Source organism: Pempheris klunzingeri, chromosome 16 (genome assembly GCF_042242105.1).
Source record: "Pempheris klunzingeri isolate RE-2024b chromosome 16, fPemKlu1.hap1, whole genome shotgun sequence".
NCBI lineage: Eukaryota > Metazoa > Chordata > Actinopteri > Acropomatiformes > Pempheridae > Pempheris > Pempheris klunzingeri.
Window position 1 is genome coordinate 7015695 of NC_092027.1, and position 21845 is coordinate 7037539.

General features: G+C 39.5%; 1 protein-coding gene across 1 annotated transcript in view; it reads left to right on the forward strand.

Annotated features, from left to right (window-relative positions):
* The window catches only part of angpt1 (angiopoietin 1), a 49304-nt gene extending 28021 nt beyond the window's left edge, over positions 1–21283 (forward strand). The window contains exons 6-9 of the mRNA XM_070846158.1: positions 934–1035; positions 4152–4318; positions 15426–15556; positions 19253–21283. Coding sequence (XP_070702259.1) covers positions 934–1035; positions 4152–4318; positions 15426–15556; positions 19253–19416 — 564 coding nt within the window. The 3' untranslated portion in view covers positions 19417–21283. The remainder of the gene's footprint in view (positions 1–933; positions 1036–4151; positions 4319–15425; positions 15557–19252) is intronic.
* Positions 21284–21845: the final 562 nt, after the last annotated feature.

Genomic DNA, 21845 nt, shown 5'->3' on the forward strand with positions numbered 1-21845 from the left:
AACAGCAAAGCTAATAGCCTGCAAATGTTGATACAAGATTTCAACAAGCTCACATAGCTGTGGTTAAAAAGCACCTTTTACAACATTCAACATTTGGGAGGGTCCATTACTTTGTGTTCATGCTATTTCTATTTGTTTCAAATTAATTTATTTCTATTTTTAGAGCCTACACACCCAGATATTTTGCATGCAAAAATGGCACTAAGAAAAAAAACCACTAAGGATCTATATATATATACTGATTATATTAGCAAAAATGAATTTTAATTTCAGTTCAACTTTAAAGCTCAGTTCTATTTGTATGAGTTAGTGCCTTTTCATGTATAATATCATGAATAATGAGCTAGTCTTGGGGAAAATGACTCTGTGAAGGGTACTTCCTTAATTATACCCAGGCTGCGTTCATGTATGTTCAGCTGTGTGGGCTTGCTGAGGTGAGAGACCTCCTCGACTCCACCCTGGGGTCTCCACCTCAAAACAAAAAGCAACACTGCAGATAGAGCACCAGCCATGCGTTATCAGCTTACACACGCTGAGGTCCAAGGTTAAGGGCCACATTACACCCAGGACCTCCACTTTGATCCTGCAGAAACAAGGCCCTGTGATGAGGAACATCTCCAGGGAGTTGGTGAGGGATAAGGAGACACTGATTAAGTTTGAGGAGGACACAGATACGTTGCATTCCCAAAGATGATTCATCATGAAAGCTGGGAAAAGGAGTGTCTGAGACCAAATAATTGTCCAAATGACCCTTCATTGTTTATTAATGCCGCTGAGAGTCACATTGAATGGAGGAATCATTAGCTTGCTCATTAAATGGCTTCTTCGGAATCCTGAAAATATGTACAAAGACCTATGGGTGCTGTCAGTGTTCCATTGCCTTCATACATTTGTTTTCCTGACCTCATTTTCTCTTTCTTTTCAATTGTGTAGGTGTATTGCAACATGGAAACAGCTGGCGGTGGATGGACGATCATCCAGCGCAGAGAAGACGGTAGTGTGGACTTCCAGAGAACATGGAAGGAATACAAGATGGTGAGACACTTGCCGAGCATACGAATACTCATCCATATCCATTAAAAGCAAGATGATAGCGGTGGTCCTTTAAGTACAGGACAGTGAGTCAACACACAGGCACAAAGGAGAGTATACACTCATCCATTTCCAATAAGTATAAATTACGAAACTGTGCAATGAGCAAAACATCCTGTTTCAAAAATACGCTTCCACTGGGGGGTTTATAACTAATAGTGTGTGCTATTTGGCTTCAATTGAACATGCTGAGAACTAAGAGGCAGGATCCACTGATCCAAGACCATGTGGAACACTTCAGAGAGATATCATTCCTCCTCAGCGCAATAGCTCCTCCATTGTTATTGCATTAGCAATATTGTCTAGGGTGCATAAGACTTGTTCCGCTCCTCAGCTGAGGCTTCAGTGACATGCTGTTATTCTTCCTCTTTTCCAACAGGAAATTATTACCTAAATGTAAAAACAACACATTTGTTTAGTCTCTATAGCGCTGGGCGTGCTGTTTCATCTGTTTGTCATCAAGGAGAAATCTATGCATATTTGCATTGGGAGTGTTAACATTTTCAAACTAAGCTCTGTTTGGATGGTAAATTGGAGGTATTATTTCTGGCAGATGCACTGCTTGTGTTTGCTGTGAAAGTCACCTGTGTATACCTTCCACTAGCAGTCAGTTTATTGTCAAATGGACTGTGTTCAGTCTATCCCCTGTAATCTGCTTTGTGTTTCCACTTTAATTATTTCCCCTCTCTGCACTGCTCTTGATGTACGATTTAGCAGTCAATGGGAAAGGATTTCATAGACTTATAAACCCAATAAATCCCAAGTTAGATCAAATAAAAGCACTTCACTGGAACTAATGACAAAAACGAAACAGACATAATGATAAGAAAATAGCAGAAAATAAAGATAATGTGAGGCCAACACACACTGAGACATATATGCAAACCCTCCAGCTTTGAACAGGTGTGATAAAAAGAATGGAGTGCATTACAGCACATGAGGGCACACTCATGGACCTTGGCCGACATTTACAGTGCTGATCCAACAGCTTAGTATTACTGCTTGTCTCCTTGAAAAGACTGGAGGTGATCGATGGTGTTTTATTATGTTATTAATTTTCTCTTTCTTGGTCTCCGGAGCCTTGTACATGCACATTTAATGTACTTGGAGGATTTGTAAATCTGTCAGTCAGAACTGAGGTGTTGCTTCTTTGTGGGACCATTGAGAGAATCTTGGCAACAGAGACGTAGTGTTTAAGTTAAAATGTGATCTTAAGACCATCTTATGTATTTGTCATTACATTACCAGGAGACCACACGTCACAGGAGACCTTACAAATTATATTCATAACTCACTCTTTCATCTGATCCGCATGTGAAAATGGTACACGAGAGGGTACTTATGCACTTGCCAGAAGGGTAAGTGGAAAGCTCAATTAATTAACTAGTAAATTTACAATAACCGGTAAGCTGCCCATCAACCTGCATTAGATGTAACACATTAACATTATAGTGTGCAACTGAGAGTACGTGAAAACTAGTTAACATTAGCAAGTGAGCAGAGATGCTGAAAATAAGTTTGAATATTTAGTTTAAAAAAAAGTCGTTGAATTAGTTTAAATAATATGAAACAGCTTAAAAAAAAAGCTAAAAGAAATGGAAAAAATGAATGAAATGCCCAGAACCACTTCAAGTAGTATGAATGCAAACTTAAACAGAACAACCAAATCAATGACAATTCAATTTATTTAAAAAAGCTGTGAAAGTATCCATTTATTAAACTAATACTGTGAAGGCTGGTGATGAAGGGTAGTTATGAGCATATCAGATACGGCTGTGAGGCTACGTAGAGTGAGTACTGATGTGAGTATTGGACTCTAGCTTATCTTTGTAAGTGCAACAGACTTTTTTTCCCCAAACAAAGTGGTTTTTACGAAGTGCAACTCGCTCAGTCCAACAATATGACTAAGCATCTCCTCATCTTTTCTGGGCTGAGTGATGTCGATCAGGTTTGCGTGTGAAGGATCGCGGAGCACCAGAACTATACAAAGGAAAACTGTCAACAGAGCTTAACTCCAAGTCTTTTTCTTCAGCCAGGGTTCTTGAGATAAACTGCGATCACAGTATGAGGCAGTGGACTAAGCTGAAAGCTAGTCAGAGTGGAACATCTCATCAGGAGTGAGATCAATTGTACAGAAAGAGAAAAAAAAAAAAGGAGAGAAAGCGGTAATGGGCGCCAGTCACTTTCTCTTCCACCCACTCGGCAGGACATGCCTGAAGCCAGAGGAATGCCCCGTGTTTACTTTCCCTCCTTCCCATTTCTCATCACCACACACACTCAGCGCAAACACAGACTTTGCCTCCCTTGCCCACTCCACCCCCCTCTTTCCCAATCTTTAATGGAGCGGTCCAGAATATCCTGTCTGTAGCTGTAATGTCATCCTGCTTTGTGATATTCCCCTCTGCATCCTGCTGCTCTTGCTGCTGTCAGAAGCACTTTGCCTGTGACCGGGAGCCACTCTGATCAAATACAAACTGTTGCAATTGTTTGAAGGGGTGTACGTGCATGCAGTATATATTTTGGGAAACAAGTCTTTAAGTTATAATGAGTTTAACATGTGTGACTTGAGCGGAAGACAGAAATGGAAAAAGGTGTGGGACTTTTTCAGCTGGTACCAATTTAGGCACTTTTATAGATCGGTAAGTCAATCCACTCGGAGGATCAAGCCAGAAGCGTGCTTTAAAAGAGCTGCATAAAATACATTAGCATGCAATCTTAGTAATGTTTGTGGCTTTTACACTGAGGACTGGAGAAATGAAAAACAATGCTGGGATAAATAATCTATTTATTCAGTACAGAAACATTTGGTGGATAAACAACCACACTATTTATTATCAGGAGCCATTTGTACTGATTTAATTTCTGATTGACAAAAAATAAATCAATAAATAAATTAGAAAATTCCTTCCCATCCATTCCACAATCCTCCAGTGATAAGATTGTATCATTCTTGCAAAAGAGAAAAGATAGCAATTAATAATCTCTCATCTATGATTTACAAAAAGGCTTTTCAGTGCTATTTCCACACCAGTTATTGTGTTTCTCTTCCTTCACTCCAGGGTTTTGGGAGCGTGCCGGCGGAGCACTGGTTGGGAAACGAGTATGTTTACCAGTTGACCAGCCAGAGGCAGTATGCCCTCCGTGTAGAACTGACAGACTGGGACGGACACCAGGCCTTCTCACTATATGACCGCTTCCAGATCGGCAGTGAGAAACAAAACTACAGGTAACACTGCTCATAGTAGCAGGGGATAGGGGGGTAGTTATTTCTCAGGCCAAGGAACACACAGACGGCTTTTCATTTGGGCTGGTAAATATCCCCGGGACTGGATCTGTTTTTGCAGAATTCAGCGTCAGTTTGGACTGCAGTTCAATATTTGCACCACATGTTATTAGAGAGATGCAGACTTCAGGCTGCAATATGAATAAATGAATATATTTGCAAATAATTTAGCAAATTATTCTTTGCCTCACTAATATTATGGTCCAGACTGAAATATCTTAACTACTACTGCATGAATTCAGCATGACATTTGCCCACAAACATTCATGCCCCCTGCAGGATGGATTACTTTGGGGATCTTTTAACCACAGGATTTGTCCAGACTCAGTATTGAGTGTAGTTCACATTTTAGCAGCAGTCAGAGCACAACACACCATCACTGTTGTGCGATTGAAATGCAAGCTTGCACAGACAGCTGTATTGATTAAAATGACAGGGTATTTGTTCCATCCGATGTGCGTGAAATGAAACGCTAAACGCCTCCTGAGAAGCCGCTAGTCTCACTCGCCTTGATCATCACGTATCAGAAGATTATGACACTGTCTTCAGCGTATGTTACTAATGGAATGAGGGAAGGAGGAAATGCATTATGCAAGGAAATAATACTTGAATCGAAAGATGCTCAAAAGTGTTAAGAGTTTAGACATTTCTAGTATGTGTGAACTTTCCAGACACTTCAATCCTGTGGATCCTGTTATGTAAGTCTGATACCAGGTTTTTCTCACTGCAAAGTCCTTCCAAGCAAAATGTATCACTTGTCTTCATCTCCTCATTATAAACTTTCCTTTGATTGACGGTTTGTCCTTGTGTGTTGCGGAGGCGAAAGGTTTCTTTTTTCTTGTGAGGGGGTTAATGATAACAGCCCTCAAACTATGGCAGATGCTTGGCCCCCTCAGATGTGGAAAACTACTGCAAATTCCACAGAGTTCCAAGCAGTTGCTGGCTTCAGAGGAGAAGGTCTGACATCTCCAATTCTGCACTTTTCACTGGATGGCTGGTTCTCTCTGATAAGAGGTCCCTGTAGTTGTGAAATGTGTTCAGCTTTGAATGACGATATATGGGATGATTCTCTGGCGTGAAAGCCTTTGCCTCAACCCTTCCATTCGTTGCACCCAAAGTCCAGAAAAGAAAAGAGTTTCCTTGCAGCGGGGGGCCTTAATGCTTGTTGCCATATCTAATTTTCAGAATTGTCTCGCGATGACAGGGGTTTCATTTTACAAGGTTTCCGTTTTGAGGAGCTTGTACCTGGAGTTGGCTCTGTGGTTTTCTCTGGAGGACAGGAGAAATGGATTTCAATCAAGCAGATGATATCAAGTTGTTTTGTGTTTTGAATTTAACACTTAGTTGAGATTTTGTGGGACCATAATGTGAGGATCGAGTGAAACTCCACCTCTGGTTACCTTTAATCTTTATTTCTGGTTCTGATTTGAATGCACAGGCACTGACTTCAGGCATGTCAGCATGTTGCACAGATATGCGAAGTGGAGACCCATCAATGCATCGGTCTGGGTCTCGAACCTCAACATGTCCTTGACTGTATTTAAAAGAAAGGAGTTTATCAAACTGAGCAAATTTAGCTTTTCAACAATCAAATACCATTCAGCTCCTTCTGTAACTCTCTTTCACATACACATACACATCATTTTTATATGCTTTACACCATCTTTTCCTGTGTTTCACAGCTATGTTTAATGTCCCACACTTGACTGTTTGAATTATAGAAACAGTAATTGTTTTTGTCCCGCTGAGGCAGGACTTCCCTGGCCATTCTAGCCTGTTTTGGATGCAGACTCTTACTGTTTAGGAGCCCAATCGACACACTGATCTCTATAAATAGATTTGTTCCTGAAAAATAGTTGTGGTATGATAATAACGCATTGCTCCACTGAAGCACAGGCCAAAACAAACCAGATGTACGGTCCCCAACCAAAGCCGACACTGCCAGGTTCTCTGTTCTTTCTGCTTTGGCACCTCCCTGCTTTTAAATGTCAAACAATCTTCAACAAGTTCTCCAAATTGCATTTATTGCTCTGAAACATAAGAGATAGCTGAAAGTGATACGGACTGTCTTTTGTTGGTTTTGGATCATCATCTGTCATGTGTGGAGGTTTACTGGAATACAGTCTGCGTCAGCGTGAGTCAGACAAACATTTATAAAGACCTCATATGGTATAGTCAGTCTGCCTTTTGCTCTCTCTGTCTTTGTCTCACTCGCACACAAGGTAAGAACAAAAGCACATAGCACAAGGCTGGCAAACAGACACGCACCGCTTTTAAATAGGGTGGAATAATTTAATGAAGCCCAACAACGCACATAAGTCACCATTTATCATAAACAAGACTGAGCATTACTGAGCCAGGAAATGTCTTGCTGCCCTTGTCTTTAACATTAACCAAAGATATATAACAAATCTTAAATTAAGAGGAGGTGTGCAATTATTCTTTTGAAATGAATCCTTTCTGTTATACATGACATCATGTACATGGAATAAATGTCATATTTATTGCCTGTGCTCTAAAGGTCTGGACTTGCCATTCATCGTTAGTCATCTAATTCTTGTCGGTTTTATCCACCCTAATAAAACTGTTATATCAGTGCATTATTAACAAACAGAAAATGGATTTTAATAGAGAAAACACAATAAAGATATGACAGCTCAAAAATAAAGATATTTCAATGGCTATGATATTTAGGTGTGCTTAATGTCCCAGGAGATCCAGTAAACATGAGTTTTCCCCATAATTTAATAGAATGGGGAAGCGAATTATTTCTCTCAGACAATACCATGAGACCATCAGAGTTTTAGCTTGTGATAATTTTTCAGGAAGGCAATTCTGCCCACAGAGAGTTTGCATCCATGAATCATAAGTGATAAGGTGCCAGATGATAACAGCTCGTTAACACAGCTCAGTCCGTGCAGTGCAGTCTGGGACTTAAAGCTACAAATTTTCTCCAACAATGAGCTCCATAAATACCATAAATACTACGTACTATAAGTTTGGACTTATTTATGCATCTCTTGCTATAAGACATGAAATTTTATTCCTCACAACAGTTTGGAGAACAAAAATAAATACCGTAACTATCAGTCATGCAAAATAACTACCATGCATTGGTCTGACAGAACCTACAGAAATAAGTAGTGCATTAGAGCATTACAAGAAGTGCATTACAGCAGTTGTTGCTGCTCTAATGCACTTCTTCTAATCAAGAGGGCCACATCAATGCAATAGCCGCCAAATAAAAGAAGAATTTTACACTAGCTACATCTGCACAGTGTAAGCTGACATCAGCAGTGTTGTTTTAATGCTAAACAAACAAATCTTGTTCAATACACTTTGAGGGGTAGATTTGGTTTGACCAGAGCTACAGAGTTCCCATTCAACCACAACATCATAATATTGTGAAATGAGCTCTTTTAGTTTTTTTCTTCATTGTGACTGGGGTCAGCATAATTGCAGAGGTTACTGTCTTTGTAAAGAGCAGAAGAAAGTCCCCTATCATCTTAGATAATTTGGTTGCTGTGATACAGTTCAGTGTGTGTGATTCGCAGAAAGGAAAATAATAAAAACGAATGTAATTTGCTGACCTGCAAATATTGTTGTAACAATCAACAAATTCAGTTAATCACCCCCATTTATCAACATTTCTTTGCTGCAAAATTGGACTTTGTGCTACATATCAGTGTGAACTAAAGGGGTAAAGTAAAAGTCAATCTGTATAACGCATAAAGCAAAATAGCAAAAAGACAGAAGCTAGGATGCTAATTAGAGAAAATACAGAAGGAGTAAAAAAAGTAAAATAGTGCTGAGTCAGAGGCAAAATTATGGTACAGACTTAAGAAAACTGCATGTTACAAAAAACTAAATTATACAACATGAAAAGATAGAGCCTTAAACTGAACTAATTGATACACGATGGCAGCTTAGATAAACAGTGTAAGGCAGAAAACAGTGATTACTGAGAATGGTCTTAAAGTTACAGAGGAGTGTAAGTGTTTAGAGTCATAGGTGACGTAATTTTTTCCTGTTTTTTTGACAAAGGCCATGTAAATATATCAATTCAAGCATTATTTTACATCCTACGAAAGAGCAATGGAACTTGTCTTAAATAATGCAGTTGTGTATATTATAATCGTTTCCAGTAACAAACCTAAAAGTGGTGTGGTAAGAGTGAAGGCAATAGAGCTTCCTCCATTGTATCATTATTATATATCCTTCATTCTTCTTCTTCTTATCATTATTATTATCATTATTAGATATTTTATCATTGGCTAATTGAAGTATAAAACAGTATCGTCTGCATAAAGATGCATTTAACAATCATGGTCGAAAGCAGAGAAAGTTGAAAATAACCAGGATACTCAAAAGTAAGTGCATGTAAATTTACTGAATGTTGGAAAGCCTCCAGAGGTCTACTTAGGAGCTATAGAATAAATGTGCAGAATTATGTTTTAATGGTAGAATTGGTCATAGACAGGCAGGAACACTAGTGTGGCATTTAGTGGCAAAAATCCTTTTGCACAACTATAGATACCCCAAGCATCTGTATGGTTATCTTTTTAGGATTAAGAATTTAAAGTTTCATGCAGCTACTTAAGAAGTGAATTTAATGCAGCTTAAAACACTGATGCACGTGTTAAGATTTAATAAAGTACCTTGGGCACCAGAGAGAACCATAATTTCCAAAATTGTCTGAGGTATACTTCTATAGCAGTTAAATATATGCACAGACACAGGTTGAGGTTTACTGGGGAAAATGTTTCACATGCACTTTCAAAGCCTCCCAGCTGGAAGAAAAGACTTATATGTTTATTTTCAAACGATTGAGCCATTGCATCTTTATTCAATATCTTTCCTTTCTCAGAGGCCAAGTTCTCAAATCCAATGATTTCTCCATATGGTAATGGCCTGATTTCCCTGTGGAATCAGATATATCTCGTTTAGATGTTTTTCATGTGAGGATTTAGGAAAGAAACTGGCAGAGATTTTGGTTCCAAAACATGGTGACCCTCTACTTTCCAAGACTCACACTGAGATAATCTTGGAAATCTGAAATTATGTCTACTTGAACCCCATCTATGGACGATTCAGGTTCCACAGTTTCCAGTGATACTGAGATGAAACACCAAAGCAACAAGCTGCAGCACATGTATCGATCAAAAAAAAGTAAAAGAAAATCTAAGGAATCAGAATAAAATGAAACAGAATAATAAATTACAGACAAACCAGTACCAATTCAAGGTCCACCTACTAGCTATATCTAGAGCTTTAAACTGTACCCTATGGTTTCATCAATGGATGGAGTTTGCTCAGTTGTCATGGAGATGAATTGTGATAGTGATATGGATGCAAACATATCAGCTCCTGAACTCACATACCAACAGATAATCTCCATAGGACCTAAACAATCTGCTGCTGAAGTATATGGTTGAAAGCTTCAGAAAATGATACGTGAGTGAGTGAGTTGTAATGATTGTGCCAAATTTCCAAACCAAGAATAACTTTTAAAAACAATAACATTGCAATATAAGCCTCTTTTTCTGCCAGTTCACTGTACTTAAAATGGAAATGAGACACGGAAACTTTATTGACATACCTTAGCAACTTTACTGCAGAAAACATTGAGAATTAACAAGTATGTTATCATTCTATGCACGTTACAGCTAACCTATATGCGTCTATACACACAGTTTGCATCAGCGTCTCAATGGAGCTATGTGACACCCGGTGGCAAGAGAGCAGCCACGCGGGTCTCGGTCAGCTTGACAACTCTGCAGGCTTGCAGTAAGAAGCGAACCACTGGTCAGGGTGATTAACCTCTGCAATGGGCCAATCAGACTGCAGATCAGGAGGCTAATGACTGCCAGGTGTGGAACAGCATGCGCCGGACCCTCAGCCGAATGGGTTGTCACCCTTCATGTATGGAGATGAAAGAAAACAAGCAGACCAAGCCTGGCTGTGTCAGTCAAAAGATGGAAAATAACATAAGTGCTGCGACCATTTTCCTTTTGTGCACATTATAGCAGGTCATTCACACCATTAAATTATTTTATTTCTGACATATTCTTCAACGAATCACTTAAACTTTGTATAGGGTAACATGCTGTACATTCCATTAGACACATTATTTTATGGCTTTTCCTTGACCTCTCCAGAGAAAATCTCTCATAAAGTTACTGTATGACAGCAATATCCTCTGCTCAGAGTACGCAGTGTGTTGTGAAATGTAAAGTGTCAGATAAAAGCAGGACTGCAAACAGGCAAGATTTTAGCAGATCTGGGGCCTCACGCCAATCCCAGCCTGCTCAGCTGGTATTAACATATCTGTCCTGTGTGTGGGGAGAAAAGGACACATTTTTGGGGAAGAACAGCGCTCTATGATCACTTCTGTGCTTTAAATTTAGAGCTTTTCTACAAATATGAAGAGAACAGCTCTAAGATGCTGATCATGATGTGAAAGGTCTAACAGAACTCTTATCTTCAAGTCAAAAGTTTGTTTTTATAATATATATACATGGTAGATTCAAAATGTGAATCTACAAAATAGATAAATAAATAATAATTTTTTTTTTACTAAAAAGTGTGAATCCTTCATTGCCCTTGTGCAGTACCCTTGGACAGTGTAAATATTTTAATGATGCTTGATAACAGTGTTTTTAAGATACAATGTCAATCATTGTAACTTAGTTTTACTTGGAAGTGCTCTCAGATAAACATATCACAGTCATCTGATTCCTCACCTCAAGTCATTTCCCACGTACACAGTTTGCAGCTGTAATACCCCAGAGCATAGACTCATTATGACTGAAACTGAATCTGCGTCAAAGCTTTAAGATGTCAGTTCACCCAAATCTCAAAAAAAAAAAAAATCATACAAATAGTTTTGGTTTTATTTGCCCATTTTTGATGTCCCTCCAATGGAGACATTTGCAGCCACCCAGTTAAACTGGAAGCAAGTTCTTTGTATTATCCCAGTTGACCTGTACACACATTCTTCAAAAACATGCCTCAGCCCTGTCAAACTCAAACCGAAATTTCAATTTTCCATCATTTTTTGTGCAAAGAAAATATACAACTACGATGGCTCTGCAGCTATTATGCATATTTTTCCATTTTAAACGAAGTATAAATCATTTTGGACATATTTGTGGAAACAGTGTCTAAGCCTCCCATGGCAGTGACTGGCTGACAACTGAAATCTGCCGATGCTACGAAATGCACGATTTCTGTGGTGCGCTAGTTACTGGAGCACATCATATCCCTGCTTAGCCTACAAATGTTGACTAGTCATTATTTCCTGTTTCCTTGTTTGTCAACCATAAACATTTTAAGCAATCTGTGCCTTTATAACATAGAACATTTAGGATGAGCCATCGTGCTGTTTCCAGTATTAAAGTAGAAGCTAGTTAGACTATCTTGCGTTACAACTGATTCTTACAAGATGTTACTATTCGCTCATGTTATTCTGATACCTGCTGAGTGCCACTGCTCATGCACTCTTGACAATGTGTCCCGCATTATACAGAAGAGGGGTCACCAGCTAGTGTTAGCTGTCTTCCTTTAAAGATTCCAGTAAACATAGATGTTTAAGTCAATTGGGTTGGTGTTTGTGTTTAGCAGAAGTCTCATCTCACATGTCTCAAAAGCTTTGGGAGAAAAAGAAAACGATCTGCCTGACATGATACCACAAGGACTTATTGGGAAAATATGTTTTTTGTAATTTGGGTGAAATGACCCATTAATGATGACATGCACATTTGCTCCTTTGAGTTTCTAATTATGTCAAAAAGATCACAAATAAGCCAGCATTCCCAATGGATATTAGAGGAATTAAATGGCGGGAGACCAACATCCCTCCCCAGAGGTGTCATTGAGTAAAACTAAATTATTCCACTCACAGCTCAGTATTTTGGTTACTAATGACCCTTGACCAATTGCGTTACTAAGTTACTTTAACAGGAACAATCAGATTAGCGTGCATTGCCTGTGAAGTTCCCGATCTGGCTGAGCAGATGTCTGTCCCCTGATGCATTTCATTAACATGAATTACTAGACGCCATCTCTCTGTCAATCTCAAAGTCTCTCTGTGTTTTCCTCCCTCACTCTTAGAAACAGGCCTCAGGAAAAGCATCTCATCTTCCGCTTAAGTACATTGCTTGGCCCATCTTTGGATTACCACACTTATCATTTGAGTGCATAATGGATCCTGACAGGAAAAACTGCAGATGTCAGTTGAGTTGGGGGTTATTGGTCTGGTAAATACGCAGCACACCCGGTAAACACAGCCGCAGACTATTTAAAGAAACCTGTCAAAGTGTCATGCTGAAAATCCCTCTTGATGATGTGCCTTGGCGATACCTCAGCGCAACAGAGATCGCAAGAGCTTTGGAAAATGGAGAGTGGATGCGCAGCAAAGTCTGTTCTTTATCATTGCAGTAGCAGACCTCATCCTTGACACTGCATGTTTTATTCCTCAGAATTGGGAATTAGCTGATAGAAGTCATGCTACCCATAAGTGGAGCAGTGCACTTGGGTGTGAGTTTACTCTTAACTGGAAAATATCTCCATCTGTTGCTTTGAAGACAACGGTTAATACTTTAGCATGTGTCACAAATGACAAACTTATCCCAGGAGCCCGCTCAAATCAGGCATGTGCAGCTGATTTTAATATGCTCGCAGGCTTTTATCTGGTCATCTGGTGCCACTGATTAGACACATGACTCAATCTTACATTGTAGGATTACACATATTGGTTTAGTAGCTTTGTGAATTCCCAATTGTGACCTTCACTCACACTGCAGTCATTTACACAGCTGTCCAAATACAGAGGTCTTTCACGTTATATGACTTTCTTTCCTGGGGAGTCTACCTGTCTCTTTCTTTGAGTTATTCAACCTGATGCATCAGAGCCACAGGCTTCACTGAGGCTGGAGGTGCATACAGAGTGCTCTGCATACCCTGAAAATATAAAATATATATATTTTTTGTATTTGTTACTTTCTCATCGGAAAGCCCGAGTTGGGTGCAAGGTTCACTACACGCCCATGGTCCCCTGTTGTCTAGAAATGAACTCAGGAAATTGCTTTCAGTGAGAGTGAACCATACTTAATAACAGAGACCTCATTGGCATGGTGCTGCAGTCCTGCTCTTTGGATGTGCAATCTCTTCTTCTGGGAGAAAGTGAAAATGAGAGAGCGTGAGAGAAACAAAGACAGATAAAAAAGACAAGTATACAATGCGGCAGATTACAGGAGGGTGTGTTCTGCTGGTAATGGTAAAGCTGTCAAAGGGGTGGAATTGTCAGATCGTCATGCAGCAGTTCCCATTCACACCATGAGTGAGTTCACAAATGGACACACCCCGGACAAACCTGCTTCCAAGCTACATATTAGTTTTCAGTTTGTGTGTTGAGCACTGAGTGTGTGATGGAATTCAAGTTTGGGCGTGACAGTTCATCAGTTTCATAGACAAACCGGAGGTTGGAGAAATCCTGAGAGAGAAAAGATGGCAAGAAATTTTAGCACTATCTTGTCACCTCTTATATTAAATGGATAATTACCAGCAGTCAGCAGCTGTATAGTTGATTAAAGCATCACTCAGTTTGAAACCTGTGAAAAATGATCTAGTTTATAGTGCATACACAGCAGTGATTCTGTTTTGGAGTACAGGAACTGAGTAACATAACCAGCCATTGTCACCACGGCTGAACAGACAAAGGCAATGTCGCCACCTATAGAAAGTCAAACTATTACCAAAAAGACAGATGTGATTTTATATTTATAGTTTTTCCTCTGAGCTAAAACTTGCTACCTGTCAGTTTTCTTAGTTCAGTTTTAATAAACAATTTTAGTTGATTTAAGTAGGTAATTAACTGAAATGTACTCATGGATGCACGACTGATTTTGAGGAGAGGATGTTGTAAATTACATGTGCCCATTAGAGAAGCAGTGATTAGGAATTGATTTTGTGCCATTTAGTAACTGGTTCAGAATTGATTAGGAAATTATTCATTAGGAAAGACAGTGTTTTCTCATAAGTAACTTCCACCAACAGCTTCAGTAATATTAATTCAGGATCAACCTTTTAACTATGAAACACTGTACTTAGTAGGTTTCGATCAATCCTTGGTAAATGTTGTTTTGTGTACACCTAATTATTAACAAGGAATGCAAAAACACCAAAGCATCTTTGATAATTTGCAATTACTAACAACAAGTGTCTCCCTTTTGCATCTATTTCCCTTCTACAAGTTTATAGTGAATGTCGTCTTGTATACTGACCCCCCCTTAACACGTTTAACACCTCAGATCACAGATTCTGCACAGTATGCAATTATTACATGCATGCAGCCTCCTGAAATGCCTTGAAAATATAAAAGAATATAATAATAATTTAAATAATAATAAAAAATGGATAATAATATAAAATATATGAGGACTGGCAGCACGAATGTGGCAGTATGTTTGGTTTCATGCAAAGAGTGTTACATAATGAAAAGAGGACGAATGGTAGGACGTGAAGAAGAATAGACGAGACACAAATATTACATACTTGGATACTAAAGACTTGAGAGTAAGCCCTTCCTGTCCAGCTATGGATGGATGATAGGTTAAACAAGTTGCTTATTTCCCTTTTTACTGTGAATAGATGTTACAGGTCAGTGTTTAATGACTTAGTCTGTTGTTGTGGTGTAAATAAACTAACTGTGGTCCTGCGGATGGAAATGTGATTCCCAGACATTCCTTGCACTGCATGCTCTTTTCTCTCTCGCTTTCCCTCTGTAATTCTTTCATATGGTCTCTCTTTCATTCCTCCTTTATTTTATATTCTCTCGACCCTGTTAATGTTGTTCCAGGTGTTCTACATGTACTCAATCACAACAAAAAATAAACATCTCTCAGGAGACATTTCTTGCAGCATGTTATGTCTTCTAGCTGTCTTTATTACTTACACTGCTCATTCCACCATACTCCTCTCCCCCCCTGCCTCCCCCCGATGGGTTTCCATGCCCTGACTCCCTCCTCTTCCTCTTCTTGATGTCTTTCAGGCTGTTCCTGAAAAGCCACAGTGGGACTGCAGGCAGACAGAGCAGTCTAGTAATCCATGGAGCAGACTTCAGCACCAAGGACATGGACAATGACAACTGCATGTGCAAGTGCGCCCTTATGCTCACTGGTGGTAAGTTTAGTACGGGGAGACTCATACAGGAGACCTATATCACCATTTCCTCCCATTTCCTGTGAGAACAATTCTGGTTCATGACAACTTGAGTATTGACTTTGGAGTTTCTACCCATAGTGAAATAATGTACTCACCTAAGTAATTACTGAGATCAGGGAACATGCCACGGTTGCTACATTATAGTTCAACATGAGCAGTCAGTAGAGGTGAGCAGCATTTCAATTAAAGCCATTTAAAGTATGTATTCAATCATAAAGTGCATATTTTATCATTTGTATTTTGCTGGACAGAAAAAATAAGATATAATTTGTAACAAAATAATTTAAGAGCTTGTATTTGTGCTTTGAAATACTCAAAATACATTATTTAATGTGTTATTTTATTGTCAAATTATATTCTCAGGTTTAAAGAAAGAATCGATACAACAATCAGCCTAATCCCTGTCTTTAGCTAAATGCAAGTGAATCACATGATATGTCCTGTTGGGTTCAGCATTTTGAACCACAGCACTTCATTCATGTGTTCCTCCTGACCAGTAGCTGCTTTGGTGTTTGGTGCAAGGTTCCTCTAAAATTAACTACAAAAGGTTTAATAAAACAGAATGACCTTTAAGAATTTGTCTCTATGTGGCACCAGGGAGACAATACAGAATTGCTTTTATGAGAACACAATGGCATGATGTAACTATTCCATAAGCTATTTTCTCTGATTGGCTTTATGACCAACCCCACAATGTTCATTGCCCAGTCATTAGCTCAGGTCATTATGATCACAACGTACTCTTGCAAGACATGCAATGGGCTAACGTGGCCACTTATACAGCTATCTGCACCTATTAGGCTATATTCTGCCTCTCCTCCCAGTTGCACTGTGGTTGGAAACGAGCACATTATAAAAATCTCTGGGCGCGGCACCAAGTGTCAGAGAGATTTAAAATGACTCTGCTTCTCCTGCTGTGTAAGTGGAGCCCAGTGACCCTTGCTGTCACCCCATGGCAGCTATATTGCTGTGGAGACCTGACCTGGTACTAATCAAGCATTTCGAAGTGCAGATTTAAGATCAGCATTACATCTTAGGTCATTGTGCATGCAGTGGGTTAAAGGGAACTGGCATCTGATCACTGATCAACACCCTTACTCTGCTTGATTCATAGCCTGCTTATGGCTAACCACAAAGGAGAGGCATGACAACATATAGCCTGAATCGAGGCCGGTCCAAACCCAGCATTGTGCTAGCGACAGTATATACAGTATATCATTTGATTTATCCCCTGCATTTATAAGAGCGGGGGGGCTGACATCAAATGATGTAAGTGTCTGGAATATACAAGAGGAAAATACTTCTCTGCTGCATTTATGAGGACAACCGCAGCATGCCGTGTTAAGAATATGGAGGAGGATATAATGTGGATACACACACTCTGTGATGTATATATTTACTCAGCACCAGAACATACAGTAGGGATAAGGCACTGACAGTAGGAGGCAGGGGCGGATCTGTCTAACATGAGAACAAACTGCACTAGCTGAGACTTTTTTTTTAAAAGAAGACATCCCCACTGTTTTTACAAGTCAGTAAAAATCTCTTGCCAGAAAACAGAGCATATACTGATCATAAATCCCGAAGGATTGCTGCTGTGCACACTGAATGTTTATGTGTGTGTCGGCGGTTGTGTGGTCTGTGGTTCATCAACGAGTGAAGGATGGCAAGTAGAGCACATTTGCTGTATTGTGCTTCATAGTTTAACAGGAAAACACTTTCACAATATGATAAAACGGCAGGTTTCACAGTACATACTTTGTGACAACTACAAGACAACTGTCTTTTCATTCTAATTGTAGCTGGTGTTGTAAATGATTTCCTGAGCGTGAACCACCTTTCTTGTATTTAAGTGGCTTACAGACATTAAATTTTTATATTTAAAGCTACATTTATGCTTTTTGGCTACTTTAGGGCAGTGGAAACTGTAAACACAGCATTGACATATTGTCACCTTTTAAGTTGACATGGGAAACATACTGCTTATTTTAGACATCCAGCAGATATCCAACCTTGCAAATGTAAGTTCAATATTCCTTCTTCTTTCTGCTCTGTTTTGGTCTCCACCAACACCTAAGGGAAACATTCACCAGCCAAAGCACAAACTTTGTCTATAGTTTGGTGCCGGGTAGTTTGTGTACAGTTGGAGCTTACTCGCTAAAAATCAAAGTGGTGAGAGTGGACCAAAACAGTAATGTTGTGGGCCCTAAAACCAAAACAATGAGGTAAAAGATCCTAAAATACCCCATATAGCAGCTTTAACCTTTCTCAGTGTTGGTCTATCTACAGAGATGCCAGGTGAAGCCCAGCTTGTAAACCATTACTCAATTAATTCCATTTAAGAAAAACCTGATTAGAGCAGAGCAAATGCAACTTCACAACTGATTCCTACTTCCCAGCAACAAGAAATTATAGGCAGCTGTGGACGTGTGAAGTGTCCACCACTTTCATGCTATGTTGTTATGTGTCTTATGATGAAGCAGCAATCAATGTGTGACGCATGCCAGCAAAAAGGGCAGAACGTTGCTCCTGATTACTGACAGGACTTGTGAAATGTCATACTGTAGGCCACAGTGGTATTCAGGTCTGACAGGAGGGACAGGAAGAGCTGCCATCTGTCACTGTGTGACTGACACATGCCATGCCTCGCATATGTTCTATATCTGACTGTATCAGTGCGGGTGTGTTTACAAGTTCAGATATAAGACTTAAATTATACTTTGCCGTGATGGAATCAGTGTTATGTTCAATGTTATGTTCAGTCTGTGTCATCTTACATACATAATACTAATGATAAGAACAAACATTTTACTTGGCAAAAACCATTCAAATAAAAAACAGGGAATAATAGGAATAAGATCCAAAATAAGATTAACTAGAAATAAACTTCATGTAAGTTGCATTACAAATATTTATGGGCAGGTTGTTCCACAGTTTTGCTCCATAATAAGAGAGGGCTGCCTCTCAGCTGCAGGTGAGTTATAGTCTCCGATGATTGAAGACAACAGGTTGGCGTGTTGCTGGAGAAACTGTTGGCTAACTTACAACAGACTTCTGTGAACTAGTAATAAAAACTAAAAGTAATTCTAAAAGAGACAGGAAGTCAATGTGTGGCTTCAATTTTAAAATATCCTCTAAGTCTAAGCACATCTACCTTTTCTCTAAATACCAGACTTCAGAGAAATTATAAAATGTGTCACCTTGGGAGCAGAATAAAGGTTTCCCATGTCGTCCACTGTACTGGAGCTCATTCACATGCACTGTTCGCTTAAAATAGAAAGACGCACCGAAAGTGTTCAGCAACAGGTACTGGCATGCCAATGAACCCAGTGACAGTAACACATTGAGCAGATAGCTGTGAAATGGTGTCTGAACCATTGCCATGGCCCTGTTGGAGAGGCCATGGGAAACTTTCAACCTTTGCCAAGGGCAAAACTTACAATTGAGGTGACTTTATCAATACCTTGACAAAACAAGAATAGTCACTCAAAGCCTTGTTTTTGCTGCTAAAGGACATTGACGGAAGCCAAAGTATGCTACAACTATACTACAGTGACTTCTATTCATCTGAGACATACAGTGGAATCCCTCAGCTGTCTATATTTAATGTACAAATGAATGTTTCCTGTTTCCTTGTCCTCATTCTCCATTCAGGTTGGTGGTTTGATGCCTGCGGCCCGTCCAACCTTAACGGCATGTACTTCACCCAAGGACAACACATAGGCAAGTTGAACGGTATCAAGTGGCACTACTTCAAGGGCCCCAGCTACTCACTACGAGCCACCGTCATGATGATCCACCCTCTGGACTTCTCCTAGTCTTTTTGAACTTATGAACTTTTCACTTCCAAACGGCTATGTAGCACATTAGAGGGACTCTCCCTATTTTATCCTCTTGTCTCATCTCATTTCGCTGGCCATGGGAGTTATCCAATGAATCTTTTTTATTCAACCTGGTTCTCCCACAGAGCAACTGCTATTGCTGCGCTGCCGTTGCAACATAACCTTTCCCTTGAGTGAACTGAAAAGCAGTCATGGGGAGGAAGACAGAGCAAGACATGATTCACCTGATTTCTGTTCCCAAGCAGATCCACAAACCTGATGTTATTTAAGGACAAATTTGGAATCTGTGCCCATTTTGAGCATGCTATAAGATCAGCTTGATGTCAGACTACAATATTTCTGTTTTCCTGGGGACCTGTGTTGTAATAATATGGAGGACTTGAACTCTTCTGAACAGAAAGCAGCTTTCAAAGAGCAGCAGAGACTCTTAAACTGCAGGACAGAGCTTATCTGGAACGCTCTAAGGATACGAGTGAGGGATGTGGCTTTTTTATTAAAACGTTGCTCACAGAATGCAGCCCATAAATATTACGATTGTATTATATATTGTGTTTTTAGTATTATTTTGCTATCTCAACTGTAAACAATATCCGAAGTGTGATGAAATTGTCTTTTGTACTGTACAGTGCATACTGAATTTCTATCTGCGTTATATATAAAACACACGCTCAGTTTTATGGTGACCTTGAAATGTAAGTGATTGCTAATAGTTATGAGGGTCACTTGCAGCATTTGCTGGCAATTACACACTAGCTGTCTTAACAGAGTGTGATTATTTTTGGAGTTCAAGATGTGAGGTTATTATTGGATTAGGTTCTGGACTCAGACCTATTTGTCTTTGTTATTGGCTGAGAAACGACTAATACCTGCCAAGGTTCGGATTGTGAGTGATTGCCTTACCTCTTCTGAATATGAAAAACAAGGACATTAACTCAGATCAATATAATAAGTGATATATAACAATTACAGCTGTGTGCGCATAGGGGAAGAAAATGCACATATACAACAAGCAATGCGTATTTTCAAGCATGCACAGAGATACAATATACAGTATATTCCTGAGTGTAATGATGAATTACCACGTCGTGATTCTTCCATGTTCACAAAGATGTAAATGCTTATATTAAGCCCATGTCCCACGAGTACAAATACGAGTAAACAGAATGAGGTTTAAGTTCATGTTACTGAACCTTATTTCTAACTGTAGAGAACTTGTGTACAAAAATACTTACAGACCGGTCCCGTCAGTTGCATCATATTCTAACCTCTTACTTTAAGACAAAAAGCAGATCATTAAGACAAGTTATATCCAAAATATTTTTTTATGGACATCAAGATGTCACAGTCCCAGGATCCAGCCAGTTTCTGTTTCTCATCAATGCAGCTTTGAAAAACAAAGAAGCTGGAGTTGGATATGATGCATGAAATGAACGATTCCACCAAGTGATCCGTGTGAAGACATACTTCATAACTTCCAGCTTACAACAGCAGAATCTACTGTGGGGTATTTCCTAAAGGTATATGTGGCGAGAAGATAAAGTGTATCTGGAACTTGTAAAACTACAATTGACATGTTTATTAGCATACTGAAATTGTATGATTCAGTATGTGTGTACGTTAAGAAGCTTTCCTGAGGAAAGCTCCTCTTTTTTTCTGTTTTTACTTTGCCAGAAGTACAATGGTGTTTTGAAGTTGAGCATAAAACATGGAAGTTAAGATAATAACCCTGGAGAAATGTGCCTTTGATAACTCTGCTTTTACCTCATTCAATTCCAGATTTTCAGATTTATTTAAACATCTTTTGTAACATGTGGTCAGTGTTGTGTTGCTAGGTTAAATAAAAAAAAGCATGTGATGCACTAATGTTTTCAATCTGCGTTTAGGCTGCGCTTCTTGTGCCAAATTGATGTGATGATAGACGTAGGTTTAAAGTCAGGGTTCCAAGGTTTGGCCCTCATTACGTCTTTCTTTAAGATGACATGCTTTAACTTCAAAAAGCTTCCTTTCATGATAGTATCTTCAACATCAGCTTAAATCTTCCAATACAAATGCTATACTGTATGTCATGAAAAGCAAGCTTATTGCACAGAGAGACGTGAGATAAATCCCACAGATAGACAGACGTGCTTTCTTCCGCCTTTTCCGGGACCAAACCAGATGGTGCAAACATTAAAGCTGCCTCTCTGCCCAGGCAGTGGAGTGGCTATTGTCTCAAGTGGTGACTCGCTCGCTTGCTAGTGGCAATGACAGATTGCCGATGTGTCAAACGATGCTGTCGGGACCTGTAGTGTCTCCTCATAGTTGACATTCCTGGGCCTAATCAGAGGTTAAACAAATTACTGCAGCCTGCAAACCACCGCGTGTCCTTCAGCGCCTGCACTGACCCGACACCCTCGCTGGAATGT